Raw genomic sequence first — 17,241 nt, forward strand, 5'->3', positions numbered from 1 at the left:
ACTCTGCTTCTACTAGGTGTAGAGACGTGATATATACACCATTTATTAAAAATTTTTACAGGCTCTATTTTTGCTAAGAATGTTTTTTCGACAAAATACTTACTATTTGTGTTATTTGCGAAAAAGCGTCTAAAAGCGTGGTTATTTTGTTGAAAAAATGAAGATATCCACTGGCAAATAACTCGAAAAATATTGACTTAGTGAAAAAACTCTATAGAACAAAAGTTACTTAAAATTAATTAGTTTGTCCATTTCCGGACTTACTTTGGACAAATATTTTTTCACCCCCAAGAAGGGGGCAAAAGCACATATCGGCACCATATCACTTTTTTTCTTTGACTTGTTAGCTATGTGTATGCCAAATTTTATGTCAATCCAAGCGGTTCTTTAAAATTTAGAGGTTTTGCAATATTTTACCGTTAAAGAACATACTATAAGCAAACCATCGCGCATCGTTTAACGGCTGTAATGGATCGAGCAGATTCCCGCTAACACTTTTTGAGCCATTGCATTGTTCAGTTTGGACCGTATTTTTTTCCTTCCTATAACAGCGATAAATCAACACGAAATTACTTTGAACCCATTGTTTGTTCTTCTTCTTCTTCTTCTTCCTTCTTGTATTTAGGCTTTTTCTTCTTCAATATTAGCCTCCTAAATTGTTAAAGTTATCGCATCATCTTTTTATTGGTCTGCCACTACTTCTTCGTCCATTTGGTGACTTATCTCGTGCTATTCGTACTATCCTATCCTCTTCCGTTCTACTAATGTGTTCGTTCCACTCCTGTTTCCGTTTTGTCTCCCATCCATTTATGTCTTCTACATCGCATGATCTTCTTATGTTTTCGCTTCTCGCCCTCTCCAACAGATTTTCTCTGATATTCGTCGGAGTATTTTCATCTCTGTTGTGTCTAGTAGTCGTCTTGTTTTAGATGTGTCAGGTCTTGTCTCCGCCGTGTATGTCAATATAGGTCTAATTGCTGCTTTATAGATTTCTTGCTTTTGTGTCTTGTCTTAGGTATTTGTTCCTCCAGATTGTGGCATTAAGATATCCCGCCGGTTTACTTGCTTTTAAGCTTTGTTGTCGTACTTCCTCTTCAACTTCTCCGTAACTGGTTATATCTATTCCCAGATATCTAAACCTTGCTTCCTGTTTTATTATTTTTCCATCAATTTCGATTTTACATCGTAGTGGTTATTTAGATGTTGCCATGCATTATTTAAATTTTTCTGCTGATATTATCACATTATATTTCTTTGCTGTTGTATTAAAGATGTGTGTTAATCTTTGGAGATGGTCTTCTGTCTCGGCGATTAATGCGGCGTCGTCTGCATAACATATTTGGATTTCTTTTTTCCCCATTCTGTAACCATGACCTTTACGTACTACTTCTATTATTTGAAATGGCCCGTGTCGTAAATTTAACGGAGATTTTGTTGATATCAAACACCTATGTGTAAGTCTCAAGCTATATTTGACGAGTAGTAAAATAAGCCAACTGGCCACATGTCGAGAGGATTAAAACAATAAACGACTTAAAATATCACGTGCAAACTTATATCTCTATGAGCAATCATACAATTGAGTCCAGAGCTCTTTACCCGTGCGTCAACTTTTAAAGCATACGAAATAAGTTTGAAATTTACTCCACATAACAGCAAATGGGAGAACGAGGCTGCTGCTCTTATCACGGGTCATATTATAAAATTTGACGTTATCAAATTAATATAATGTAAAATGTAAGTTTTGCTTTAAAATTTTGGTGCAGAATTACAGCTACGTTTGAAGTAGCTTAATAAATTCTTTTAATATCTAATATTCAAAGCAATTGGTCATATGGTTTAAAAGTTATTTAGTTTGTTTATCCCAAATTCATTTTTCTTACAACACTATAAGTCAGAAAGTTATAGTAATACTTCGGACAGTTTATGAAAGAAGAACATTTATACTATTAACTCAATTAAAAAAAATGACAAAAAGTAATTTTAAACAGTGTAAAATTATTTTGCAAAAACATGTCGACTTTTTGCTTACTTATAAACAATTAGAATAACTTTTTAACCGTTACCCGTAAGATAATTATTTTTTCCTATTTAGAAACTCTGAATCAGTCCAGAAAGCCACTGCTCATCCGCTAGGAAAAATATTCTGATTCGGATTTTTTGCACAATCTTACTCAAAAAGGACTCCCTTTAACAAATTTGCATGTTGCCAGAACCAAAAGGTGCTCAAAAATTTTTTAAACGTTTTTTTTTTGTTTTTTTCCTAAAATTATTTTTTTTTGCATGGAAAAAAGTTTTTTAGGTTTTCTGGATCATTCCAAATAGAAAAGATCTTTAGTGACTTTTCTCTAAAAGTGATAGTTTTTGACATATTAGCGATTAAAAATTGAAAAATTGCGAAATCGGCCATTTTTAACCCTCAAAAATTATGTGAAAAACTGAAAATTTCAATGTTGCCAAGGTAGGTAAATATTCTTTAAACATCGATTGATGAAATCCCAAAGAGTTTTTTGCAACACAATATACAAAACTCCTTTGTTTTTTAATTGCTAATCAAGCGTGCGCTACACTATTTTCCACCGACATGCGACAGTATGGTGCAAATGAAAGGAATAAATTCGTTATTTCGTAAACCGGCGACTTTAAGGAAAAATCACGAAACAGGTCGATTTTTATTTTTAAGTTATGATATTGTGGCATATATGATGTACTAGTGACGTCATCCATCTGGACGTGATGACGTAATCGATGATTTTTTTAAAAGAGAATAGGGGTCGTGTGCTAGCTCATTTGAAAGGTTCTTCAATTCTCTATTCAGTAATATAAACATTTACATAATTATTTATACAGGGTATCCAAAAAATTTTTATTAAATTAAATTATTTGACAAAAAAGAAGTAGAAGGACACCTTGCATAAATAATTATGTAAATGTTTACATTACTCTATAGAGAATTGAAGAACCTTTCAAATGAGCTACTACACGACCCCTATTCTCATTTAAAAAAATCATCGATTACGTCATCACGCCCAGACGGATGACGTCACTAGTATACCATATATGCCACAATATCATAACTTAAAAATAAAAATCGGCCTGTTTCGTGATTTTTCCTTAAAGTCGCCGGTTTACGAAATAACGAATTTATTCCTTTCATTTGCACCATACTGTCGGTGGAAAATAGTGTCGCGCACGCTTGATTAGCAATTAAAAAACAAAGGAGTTTTGAATATTGTATTGCAAAAGACGTATCGGGATTTCATCAATAGATGTTTAAAGAATATCTACCTACCTTGGCAACATTCAAATTTTCAGTTTTTCACATAGTTTTTGAGGATTAAAAATGGCCGATTTCGCAATTTTTCAGTTTTTAATCGCTTCTATGACAAAAACTATCATTATAGAGAAAAGTCACTACAGACCTTTTCTGTTTGGAATGATCCAATAAACCTAAAAAAACTTTTTTCCATGCAAAAAAAAATTATTTTAGGAAAAAAAACAAAAAAAAACTTTTAAAAAATTTTTGACCCACTTTTGGTCCTAGCAACATGCAAATTTGTTAAAAGGGGTCCATTTTGAGTAAGATTGTGCAAAAAATCCGAAACAGAATGTTTTTCCTAGCGGATGCGCAGTGGCTTTCTGGACTAAATTTTTATACACATTTAGAAAGAAAGAAAAAAATTGTCCTAGGACAATCAGGGACGAAGTTAGCCCCCCCCTCTTTTTTTTAATTCATATAATAATGTCATCTTGCAAAATAATTTTGCAATATTTAGAATTATTTTTTGTCATATTTTTTTAATTATTTTAATAGTGTAAATGTTCTTCTTTCATAAACTATCAAAAGTATTACTGTAACTTCATCATTTTCTGTCTTATGGTGTTGTAAAAAAATTAATTTGGGATAAACAAATTAAATAACTTTTAAACTATCTGACCAATTGCTTTGAAATTTAGGGTATGATTTAAGCACCAAAAGTCTCAGATTTCCTTGTAATAAGAAGGTTCTAAGTTAATTTTTACATAAGTTATAAATATTTATAGAAACTTAAAATTTATTATTTATTCTGTAATTTTCTAAGCAACCAATAAGGATAGACCTATTTAGAGAACGCCATATTGAAGCTTTTTATACGATTTATGAGTTTCTTACTCTGAAAGTTTAGAATGCTTAACTTTTTTGTAATAGACGAAACAAGCGAAAATTTAACGTTTTTTGATCTTCATTTGTTTATAACTATCTATATCATCAAAATTGGCTGCAGGAAACATATAGGTAATTATTATAAATAGATGTCCATACTACTCAAAAAAATTGGTTTCGGCTTGGAGGGGGTTGTGTCACTAACAGTTTATTTTTTTCCTTATTTCTCTGAACTATATGATACAGGTAGTGAAATCATAATTGATATAATATTATATAATAGTATGAGAATAGAAAAAATATGTTTAATTTGTTTCGTTGACGTGATAAAAATAGAAGTATACCTTCTTTTACGTGCGTACAAAGTACACACACTCTTTTTTACTTGCATGTCTAGTAGTGTAAAAATCAATACATTATGTAATCAACGTAATGATAATAATAAATATGACGAGGATAAATTCTGAATTTTTCATTCATTTTCATTTTGTTGTTGTTTTAAAATTGCCATGCATTATTGAGAGCTTTTTGGAATCCAATATTTTATCGGGTCGTTAAGAGATAAAATTTAAATGTTTTAAAAGCATCAGTTTTTAATGGACTTTTCTGTTTGTGTAAAATGTAATTTAATATTTCCAGTTTGTTACAATCCTTGTTGAGTTTGTTGAGTTTTGGATCCAGCAATAATAATTATTGCTATTAGTAGGTAACTACTTTGTGATATTAAACAGTGAGGACTTTTGGATTGGAATAAATACAGTTTACTTTTTAATTCCAAACCACTTTTCATAATAACAATTTTTAATCTTCTGAAATATAGGTACTTTACTCTTGAACGAAATTCATATTTTTGACTTACGTCGTATAAAATTTTTACGATGTGGTATCTGATGGTTTAGTTTTAGATTTTAGACCATGCAGAGCATTTTATGAAGAGTAACTTTTTTTCGTAAAATTGATAATAAAAAAGTTTCCCATATGGTTCCTAGTTACACAGACATTCAGCATAATAAAACACAAAATAGAAACAGTTTTGATCAAAGTAAAATGATGAATTCAACGATATTTTTAAAATTATTTATACGAAACAATTATTATTGTTTAAACAATTAATAAACAACTAGCGGCTAAATATGTGAGTAGAACTTTTTATTTTAACATAATATATTATTGTGTTTGCATTTTATCAATCAAAAGCAAAATAAAAATTAAATTAAATTTTTTTAATAACGCGGGCACATAAATTTGATACACCCTGTATATTGAGCTGTTTTAAAATTTATTAGAATTTAGTTAGGATGTAAATAGATTTCTCTTTTAACGAGCTTTCCGCGGAACCATTAAAGACTTTTGTGAATAATTAAAGTGAAAAGAACTATGTATTTAGATTTAAAATGGAAAAAAAATTGTTTACTGTATAATTTCTCGAAAGTGATAATTGAAAAGAAAGTTGGAATTTTAATATCTTCATTTCAATACGAGTATGTGTGGGAGAGTTTCTCCGAAAGTAATTAGGATTGTCGGAACAAATGTGAGGGTGACTGTTGTTTGTCAAATGGAAAAGTCAATGTTCTGATTCTTGGAATGTGGAAGGGGAAAAATGGATTGGATGATTGAGAGAGCTTGAAAAAGAATTCATTATGTTGTTGGCAGCGAGAAGAAGCGGTTTTCGACGTGTTAAGTGGAGTAGATAGTTAGCATATATCAGTGGCTGGTTGATAGTGGAAAATAGTGTTGAAAAGTGTAACGAGCGACAGATCAAATCGAGACGAAATACCTCTTTGATTCTGTAGTATTGTGAGAAGGAGAGCAGAGAATTTTTGGAGTTTTGTTTGAATCGAGAACGTGTCAAAGAAACACGGTTTGTTGGAGAATTAGTGCTGGTATCCTGACAGTTTTGAAGCTGGACAACGGAGAGAGGCTTTGATGAGTAGCCTTTAACATAATCAACGAGGGAGAGCTGTTTGGGGTCACGAGAAGACATCCGAGTGAGGGAAGCAAAAGGTCAGTCAATTTATGTGAAAGAGATTTTTATGTTCGGGAAATAAATTTTTGAGTAAAAAGCATATGAATTAAAGTTCCAATATTTCAAAATATAAATAGTAAATATAGGTAACCTTGCGAAGACATAAATTTGTTTGGTTTAGTTTGTTTTACCAAAGTCATCGGGAACAAACCGATAAATTGTTTTTTTTTGTAAAGATAATAAATTTAAGTGGTATAACTTTCATTCGGACATCTGTGTCCACAGGTTTTTTAGATTCGATAGATTTCAGAGTATTAATTTGATAAATAAAAGACAACTCTGTATTTTTATTTTAATATTTTGCTTTATTTCTTTTCCCTATTTTATCCCGATTAGGATCAACTCAGAGATACTGAACCCACGAGAGAAGATAAGTATAACGTGAGATAATTTGGTTTTTTTTTTATATATTAAAAGGCACCCTGAGATTTTTTATTCAATTTTGATATATGATTTGCGACAATTAAATGATTAATCAAATAAATAATAATTAATATAAAATTAATAAGAAGCAGATCACAACAATATGTATACTTTAATTTTTTTAAAAGGGAAAGTACGATACGAAAGTATCTTGCGACACCTCATTTAAAAGCTTTTGAAATACTGATTACAAAAATGTATAACACTTTCATCGTTTTTGAGAGCGTAGGCGCAAAATTTCGGTCGAATTATTATTAAACCCATTAATTTTTTTGAATCCTGAGGAAACTAATAAGTATATTTGAAAAATTTAAACGCAGAATGAAATATTACATTATTACAGAGGCCTGAAAGTCCCTTAGAATAAACAAAAAGTTTCTTTTCAATGATATATTTGAAATTAAAAATCATACTAAAATTTCTCTTTTTTTCATCCCGTGACTTATTGAAATAAACATTATAGAAGTTCTCAGGGCCTTTCTACCCTCGAGAATACTGAAATATTTCATTCTGCGTTTAAATTTTTCAAAAATACTTATTTGTTTTGTCATGATTCGCAAAAAACAAATGCATTTCAAATAATTCAAGCAAAATGTTGCGCCTAGGCTCTTAAAAAGAATTACATTATTATACATTTTTGTAATCAGTATTACAAAAGGTTTTAAATGAGCTGTCACATGATGTACTTTCCCATTTAAAAAAATCAAAGTTATGCCTGTCACTTGAAGAAGGATCGCGTAAAGTTCGAAACATTGATGATTTAATATACTATGATTTTTTAAAAATCGACCTGCCGAGCGTTTTGCTTATGTGGTAAAAAGAAACAAGTTAATAAGGGAAGGTAACACTTATTCCAGTGCACTCTATATAAACTATCAAAAAGGTTTTAGAAAAATATAAGCTTGTTTGAAGTTTTCCGAAACAATGCAATATTTCGTCCTATATTGACTCCCTCTATTATATAATTTTTTGAAATCACGAAGTACCCATATTCAAGTTCAAACCTTGTTCTATCAGCTCCCATAATAATGTTTTATTCTAAAACATTTAGTATAAGAGATGTGAGACATTTTTGAGTAGGTATTTTAGGCAACCTGAAAATTTTTCAGGTGACTCTTCTATATGATATTCTAATACAAAAATGCCGGTTTGGCTGGAGGGTAGCGGTTATTTTCCCCAAAAGTCCCCCCCAAATTTAAAAAAGGGTAAAAATTGTTATTACAAAAAATATCAATGATATGACTTGAAAGTAAATTTAAATATTCAAATGTAAAGAAAATAAACAGGCCAGGCGATTTGAGGGTGATTTTAACTCTGCAAGATACTTGCATGGGCGCCCCAGGATTATTTTCAGCGGGTGCATCTGAATTTCAGAAGATTTCATCTGAATCTGTACATACTATTAAAGAGTATAAAATATACAACTATACATGCGTAACTGTGTACATTCCTTCCGGACAGGGAGGTGCAATTGTTATTTTGACATGGTATTTTTTAATTTTAAAAATAAATATTCTACAAAAGAGAGGTTGTTTTGGTGAAATTTTCCAATTGCCATGTGATCAAACAAATTACACGTGCATATAAATGAAAACCGCTGTAAGTAAGCAGCAGTGTGAGAAAGAGCGTATACCGATAGCTTTTTGCGTCCTCTGTTGTAGTTGAGTGAGTCCGTTCGCTCGAGAAAATCACTTTACCTGGCGATATCCATGTTGTTGTGCCTCGAAACGTTAGAGTAATTATTATATATATATATATATATATATATATATATATATATATATATTATAGTTTTTTAAGTAATTTTTCTTAATTAAAGGAAAATAATACGCACTATACAATAGATTTTGCAAATATGATAGAAAAAGACAAATTTATTATTATAAATATATAGGTAGAAAATATACAAATATAACCTAAATTAATTCGGTGTCCGAATCTTGTATTTCTTCTTCAAACTCCTCATTTGAGCTTAAATGTTCATTCTGTTCTTCTTCGTCAGACTCCCCTCGAGACTCAGATTCCTCTTCTACATGATCTGTAAATAGTTGTAATATGGATTTAAAATTAATGAAAAATTAATCAGTGATTAATTAATTGAGTTGCTACGTATTCTCTGTCCTTTTATATGGAGTCGAAGCCTGGACAATCACGGGCGCATCTGAAAAAATACTTACCATTGTTGAGATGTGCTGTTATCGAATAATGTAAAAAATATCATGGACACAACACTTAACAAACACGGATACATTAAGAAAGACGAAAAAGGAAAAAGAAATACTCAAAACTATGAAGGAAAGAAAAATGAGCTAAAATAAATATTCATTCTCTTCTCCTTCGTCAGACTCTGTCTGTCGAATCACATCACGTTTTTTATTTCTTAGTGTAGGTATGACCAAAGTAGCTCATGTTTCTTTCCTTCATAGTGTTGAGTATTTCTTTTGACTTTTTCATTTTTATTAATGTTTCCGTGTTTGTTACGTGTGTCCATGATATATTTAACATTATTCGATAACTCCACATCTCAAAAACGGCAAGTCTTTCTTCAGATGCGCCCGTGATTGTCCAGGCTTCGACTTCGTATAAAAGGACGGAGAATACGTAGCAACTCAACTAGTTAATCACTAATTAATTTTTAATTAATTCTAAATACATATTAGAACTATTTACAGATCATGTGGAAGAGGAATCTGAGACTCGAGGGGAGTCTGACGAGGAAGAAGAGAATGAATATTTAAGCTCAGCTGAGGAGTTTGAAGAAGAAGTACAAGATTCGGACACAGAATTAATTTAGTTTATAGTTTTATACTTTTCTACCTATATATTTATAATAATAAATTTGTCTTTTTCTATCATATTTGCAAAATCTATTGTATAGTACGTATTATTTTCCTTTAATTAAGTAAAAGTTACTTAAAAAACTATAACATATTATAATAAATACTCTAACGTTTCGAGGAACAACAACATGGATATAGCCAGGTCACGTGATTTTTCTCGAGCGAACGGCCTAGCTCAGCTACAACAGAAGACGCAAACAGCTATCGGTATACGTTCTTTCTCACACTGCTGCTTACCTATAGCGCTTTTCATTTATATGCACGCGTAATTTGTTTGATCACCTGGCAGTTGGAAAATTTCACCAAAAATACTGTCTTTTTTAGAATGTTTATTTTTAATATTAAAAAATACCCTGTCAAAATAACAATTGCACCCCCCTGCCCGAAAGGAATGTACATAGTTATTAATGTATAGTTGTGTATTTTATACTCGTTAATAGTATGTACAGATTCAGATGAAATCTTCTGAAGTTCAGATGCATCCCCTGAAAATAATCCTGGGGCGCCCATGCAAGTAACTTGCAGAGTTAAAATCGCCCTCAAATCGCCCGGCCTGTTTATTTTCTTTATATTTGAATATTTAAATTTACTTTAAAGTCACGTCAATGATATTTTTTGTAATAACAATTTTTACCCTTTTGTTTAACTTTAGGGGGGATTTTTGGGGAAAATAACCGATGCCCTCCAGCCAGACCGGCATTTTTGTATTATGCTATCATGGAAGAGTCACCTGAAAAATTTTCAGGTTGCCTAAAATACCTACTCAAAAATGTCTTACAGCTCTTGGACCAATTGTGTTTTAATTGTTAATGAAGCGCATATGAGAGGATCGGCGCGCGGCGATCGGGCTTCATAAACAATATTAAAAACCAATGTTTTAGAATAAAAAACCAAAAAAATTCTAATGGGTAGCTGATATAACAAGGTTTGAACTTAAATTTTGGTACTTCGTAATTTCAAAAATTATATTTTTTACTTATTTATATTTTTGGGCCTTGAAAATCGTCATCCAACTGTGATCTAACTAAATAATGACAGCCAGGGCCGACAATCAAACAACATAAGTATCCAGAAGAATAATACAAGGATGGGCAGCATACGGAGCTCTTAGGGACATTTTTAAGAGTGACATTCCAACTAACATGAAGAAAAAAGTTTTCGACCAATGCGTGCTACCGGTGATGACCTATGGTGCAGAAACATTATCGCTCACAAAGAAAAACGCAAAAAAACTACGAGTAGCGCAGAGAAGAATGGAGCGATCAATGATAGGGGCCACTCTGCGAGACAGAATTAGAAACGAAGATCTACGAGCTAAGACCAAAGTCATGGACGTCATTGAAAGAAGCTGTAACTTAAAATGGAAATGGGCTGGACACGTTGCCAGAATGAAGGACGGAAGATGGACTCGCAAACTAGTTGAATGGAGAACAAGAGCAGATAAACGTAGCAGAGGAAGACCACCAATACGATGGCAAGACGACTTATGAAAGACAACAAAAAACTGGATACAAAAAGCACAAGATAGAACACTTTGGAGACAAACAGGGAAGGCCTGTGTCCAGCAGTGGATTGAGAGACGCTGATGATGATGATGATGAGGGCCGAAAAAAATTATTTTTACAATTTGTTTTAAAAATAAATGTGACAATGTCTCCGAAACTACGGCATTTAGGTATAGGGAATATTACATTAAACACAGTCAATATTTCAAGGAACTCAATACACAAAAATGTACATGGTATTCCATTTGAAATAAGAAAGTTCATTACATTTACATAAAAACGGAAGATCAGACAACAATGCAAATACTACTATAACATCTGCTGCATTTAGGAGACCCCAACCCATAGTCAAGGGCGGTTCGCGGTTCTGTTTTGAGATGGACGTTGAGAGGTGACTCATATTTTTTTGCAGAAATTGCTTGAAATTAACTCATATAATAATAATTGAGTTATCCTCTTACTAAAAAAGGTCTGGAACATTGTTTAAATAATCAAAATGTCAAAAAATTAAGGAAAAATTCGATTTTTTTCTTGGTTTTATAATTATAACTTTAAAAATATTCACTTCAGAGAAAAGTTGCACTAACCTAAAAGTTGCGTAATTAAATTTTCTACAATATAGCATTGGTTAACAATTTTAAAAGTGGTCACCCTTATTGCAAAATAGCAATAATTGCGAAAAAAAAACATAAAAGACAAGTATTCGCATTTTACGGTATTCAACCATTTATGCTACACTTAGGACCTTCATATATTACCCAAAAAATATATATGACATAGTAAAATAATATTGTAAATTTCATTAAGATTGGTTCAGTAGAAATCCAGGTTTCGCAAAAAAAATCATTTTTTCAAAATGTGGCAGGACTGAAAATAAAGCTTATAACAAGTTGAATTTTATTTGCATATAGAAGAATATTTGGAAGAAAAGAAATACCTTTTATTTGCAATTTGTAAAATTAAAATCGGTTAACTACCACGGCGTCAGAAATTTTTTTAAGTAAACATTAATTTTTGGTGCTACGCGCAGGAAAGCGGTGTTCGATTCACACAAGTTGATTTCCACCAAAATTTTTTTAAATCTTTATATAACATATTATTTTCTAACTCTACATTTTGTTGTATTTTATGATTTTAACACCACAAAAAGCAAACTAATTTGATTATTGTTTGTAAAATATTGTTTAAACAATTGCATACGTTTAAAAATAATAAACTTTTATTCTATAAGTTAAAATATATGAGCAAAGAAAGTTTTTGCTAAAAAAATGTAATTTCAAAGGACAAAGTATGTATTTTTATTTTACAATAAACAAATTCATTTATTTATATCAAAATGTACTAAAAATTAAAATTTCATTATCATTATCAAAAGTCATTGGAATGCCCACTCAGAGCAAACGTATCCGCTGTTTTGCGCGTGGCACCAAAAATTATTGTTTATTTAAAAAAATTTATTTAAAAAAACGATTTTAATTTTGAAAATTGCAAATGAAAGGAACGGTATTACTCTATATCATGTAAAAAAAGTTCAACTTGCTGTCTGCTTTATTTTCAGTCCAGCAACATTTTGAAAAATGATTTTTTTTTGCGAAAGCTGGATTGCAAAATTTATTTTGCAAAATCTGTTAAACCGATCTTAATGAAATTTACTATGTTGTTTTATTATATCACAAAGTGTATCTGAGTAAATTATGAAGGTCCTAAGTGTAGTATAAATGGCTGAAAAACGTAAAATGCCAATACTTGTTTTTTTATGGTTTTTTTGCAATTATTGCTATTTTGCAACAAGGTTGACAATTTTTACAATTTCTAACTAAATTTATATTGTGTAAAATTTAATTACGCAACTTTTATGTCAGTACAACTTTTCTGTAAAATGAATACTTTTAAAGTTATAATCAAAAAATCAAGAAAAAGATCGAATTTTTCCTTAATTTTTTGATATTTTGATTATTTAAACAATGTTCCGGACCTTTTTGAGAAGGAGGATAACTCAAATATTATAATATGAGTCAATTCAAAGCATTTTCTGCAAAAAAATATAAGTCACCTCTCAACATCCAAATGTACTAATATTTTTACAGATGCGCCCTGGTCTACTAACAAAATCTATAACAATCATGCAAGCCGTTTCCAAGACAATTGAGTCGTTCCATACATAAAACTTACTCTGTGTATATGTTAATTTGTCCCAATATGTGGTTGATAGGGCTAATATTAATCCTTATAGAACTCGGAAAGTAAATAAACACTCTGTGACGTTATATATATATATATATATATATATATATATATATATATATATATATATATATATATATATATATATATATATATAAAAGTACTGAGATAACAGCTGGGAAAACCCTGGTACTGAGGAAGCAATGAAAGACTGGTGCTTCAAAGTGAGTGCCTTTTATTTTGGTCAAGCTTTCGCCTATTGTTTTTAGGCTTCTTCAGGACTTGCTACAAAGAAGAACATTCTTTACAAATCGATGGCTTAACTTGCAAATCGGCTAACTCCATTTTATCGGTAAGTAGTTTTAATGAAATAATATAACTTTTTGTGAGAAATATCATAGGTATAACATAATATGTTGAGGATGGAGTTGTCCATTTTTAACGTAACTATTTACTATGTGAATTGAGGAGTTACCCAATATACCAATTCTGTGATTTTAAGAAGTTTTTTGTGTTCCTGTAAAGTTTTAAAAAACGGAGTTAGCCGCTGTGCAAGTTAAGCCATCGAAATATGCTTAAAGATAGAACAAGCAATTCTTACCGAAATAGGTGCACTAGTGCTCAGTGAAAATAAGAATACATCTTTTACCTTGCCTTTTTTGTGTATACATAAGTAATACAGATATTTTTGTTGTTATTATTTAGCTAATAAAACCAGATATCGAAACTGAGTCAGATCCTCTCTATTCAACCTAATCCATTGTAAGAAAATTTGGACAAGTGTCGTTAGAAGTTGATTTTTTTATTTACAAAATGATACCTATCGATCCATCGATTGTCAACGTCCTCTTCCGTTTTTTTTACGTCTGACTGACACATAGAAGATTTGTTTAGAGATTTCGAGAGAAGAGACTCGTAACATCAAACAACCATTCGACTGTCACTATTCGAACAGCTGTCTGAAATCACTTCTTCTCTTTTTCATGATGTAATTGTGGTGAGCTTCTGATTAAGAACCTCCCACCCAACCAATTGCAAAGGATGGATCAAAGGTGAAAGAATGCAATGAAAATCGTTAGAATGGCCGACAGCTCAGTTGTCACTTGTTGAACTGTCGTTCGAATCCAACGATACCACTAAACCGGAAGGTTGTGGTGATCTTGATTCTAATCTCACCACAATTACATCATGAAAAAGAGAAGAAGTGATTTCAGACAGCTGTTCGAATAGTGACAGTCGAATGGTTGTTTGATGTTACGAGTCTCTTCTCTCGAAATCTCTAAACAAATCTTCTATGTGTCAGTCAGACGTAAAAAAAACGGAAGAGGACGTTGACAATCGATGGATCGATAGGTGTCATTTTGTAAATAAAAAAATCAACTTCTAACGACACTTGTCCAAATTTTCTTACAATGGATTAGGTTGAATAGAGAGGATCTGACTCAGTTTCGATATCTGGTTTTATTAGCTAAATAATAACAACAAAAATATCTGTATTACTTATGTATACACAAAAAAGGCAAGGTAAAAGATGTATTCTTATTTTCACTGAGCACTAGTGCACCTATTTCGGTAAGAATTGCTTGTTCTATCTTTAAGCATATTTGTAAAGAATGTTCTTCTTTGTAGCAAGTCCTGAAGAAGCCTAAAAACAATAGGCGAAAGCTTGACCAAAATAAAAGGCACTCACTTTGAAGCACCAGTCTTTCATTGCTTCCTCAGTACCAGGGTTTTCCCAGCTGTTATCTCAGTACTTTTTTATTTACTAGTAACCCAATTACTCCTTGGACGTTTTTATATATATATATATATATATATATATATATATATATATATATATATATATATATATATATATATATATATTGTGACATATCTGTGACATTATATACTCTTTGTAATAAAATTTATCCGTAATTAAACCTTTTTATAACCATAATTCACAGCAATTCCTAAATTTAAGGAAACTCGAGTAACGTCAGACTTTTAACAACTTTCTCAAAACCGCATTTTCGATGTCTCATTACCATAATCTCTTTTTCTTTTCAGGACGAGCACACAATCCTGCGATCGTGGGCCGTCAAGGATTTCGCCCCCAACGTCGCCCAATACGTGCAAATTTTCCGACCGGAGAACAAACTCCATGTGAAGTTCGCGGAGTTCGTAGTCTGCGAGGACGAGTTCAAATACGCCCTGCTCGCAAACAATTGCACGTGTCCTGGCGCGTCTACCTTGGTGACGTTGCTGCTGCATACTTCGAGAGGACAGTAAGTTTACTCCTGCGTGAATACGAACTTGATTTGAGAAGTTTAGACAATCGGTTTTTTAAACGTCGGATGTTAAACAAGGATCCCGAGATGTTAATCTATGAATAGGGATAAACTGAAAGGGTTAACAACCCTCAATATACTTGTATTTTAATTCTTGATCATGCTTAATAAAGGCGGTTATAATAGACGATTAAATAATTATACACCTTGTTTTACATACTGATCGATTATGCTTTAAATAACTTTTCTTAATAATTGTGTATTAGTATGGTATAACTAGATGCAAACCCAGACATCCAAAGTGAAAGTTATCCTCCAACACCAAATTTTTCTATATGGTCCACATAATGTTCAGAAAAAAGTCACACCATTTTGAGCGTCGGGTTTGGGGGGAGGGGGGAGAAATCGGTAAATTCGTAGTTTTTTACGTTTTTCGTCAATATTTCCAAAACTATACGGTTTAGCATGAACAACCTTGTATAAAAAAATGTTCTACATTAAATTTTAAATAAAAAAGTCCCTATGCATAATCCTTCTAAAATGACATGTTCCAAAGTTACGGAGGTAGTATAGTATAATTGGTCCAAAAAAAGGCCTAACCTAGACATCCAAAGTAAAAGTTTTCCTCCAACACCAAATTGTTTTACATGGTCCACATATTGTTCAGTAAAAAGTTACACCATTTTGAGCGTCCGGTTTGGTGGGGAGATGGGGGAGAAGTCGGTAAATTAGCAGTTTTTTTTACGTTTTTCGTCAATATTTCTAAAACTATGCTATAGCGTAAACAATGTTCTATACAGAAATTTTCTACATAAAATTTAAAACAAAAAAGGTCCTACACATAATTGATATAAAATCAACGGTTCCAGAGTTACGGAGGGTGAAAAGTGGAGGTTTTCGATACTTTTTATATTTTTTGGGCTATTTATAATACTATTACTGATGAAACAAATTTTCTTTAACAGAATTGTGTTTTGTATATAAAATTTACTATTTCTACTATTTCAGTGGCCGATGGTATGTTAGTGAAAAGCCCTTGAAGAAACTTCAACCTCACCACCCAAAATCATCATCAATTGCCCAAAAAAATATAAAAAGTATCGAAAACCTCCCCTTTTTACCCTCCGTAACTCTGGAGCCGTTGATTTAATAACAATTAGGTATAGGATCTTTTTTGTTATAAACTTTATGTAGAACATTGTTTACGCTAAAGCATAATTTTAGAAATATTGAAGAAAAACGTAAAAAAACTACTATTTTTTTAAATTTTCGCCCATCTCCCCCCAAAACCGGACGCTCAAAATGGTGTAACTTTTTACTGAACAATATGTGGACGATACAGAACAATTTGGTGTTGGAGAAAAACTTTTATTCTGGATGTCTGGGTTAAGCCTTTTTTGGACCAATTATACTATACTACCTCCGTAACTTTGGAACCGTTCATTTTAGAAGGAATATGCATAGGACCTTTTTTTATTTCAAATTTAATGTAGGACACTTTTGTATAGAAGGTTGTTCCTGCTAAACCGCATAGTTTTAGAAATATTGATGCAAAACGTAAAAAACTACGAAATTACCGTTTCCCCCTTCCCCCCTTCCCCCTTCCCCACCCAAACCCGACGTTCAAAATAGTCTGACTTTTTTCTGAACATTATGTGGTCTATATAGAACAATTTGGTGTTGGAGGATAACTTTCACTTTGGATGTCTGGGTTATCCCATTTTTTTGATCAATTGAATTGTATCGTACTACAGGGTGTAACAATAATACAGGTCATACATTTAATCACATATTCTGGGACCAAAAATAGTTCGAATGAACCTAACTTACCTTGGTACAAATATGCACA

At 31.7% G+C, this 17,241-nt stretch overlaps 1 protein-coding gene across 1 annotated transcript in view; it reads left to right on the forward strand.

Annotated features, from left to right (window-relative positions):
* LOC114330269 (potassium channel subfamily T member 2) overlaps positions 1–17,241 on the forward strand; it is a 630,795-nt gene that overhangs the window by 274,261 nt on the left and 339,293 nt on the right. Inside the window, exon 6 of the mRNA XM_050662017.1 lies at positions 15,172–15,389. Coding sequence (XP_050517974.1) covers positions 15,172–15,389 — 218 coding nt within the window. The remainder of the gene's footprint in view (positions 1–15,171; positions 15,390–17,241) is intronic.

This window comes from Diabrotica virgifera, chromosome 9 (genome assembly GCF_917563875.1).
Source record: "Diabrotica virgifera virgifera chromosome 9, PGI_DIABVI_V3a".
NCBI classification, from domain to species: Eukaryota; Metazoa; Arthropoda; class Insecta; order Coleoptera; family Chrysomelidae; genus Diabrotica; species Diabrotica virgifera.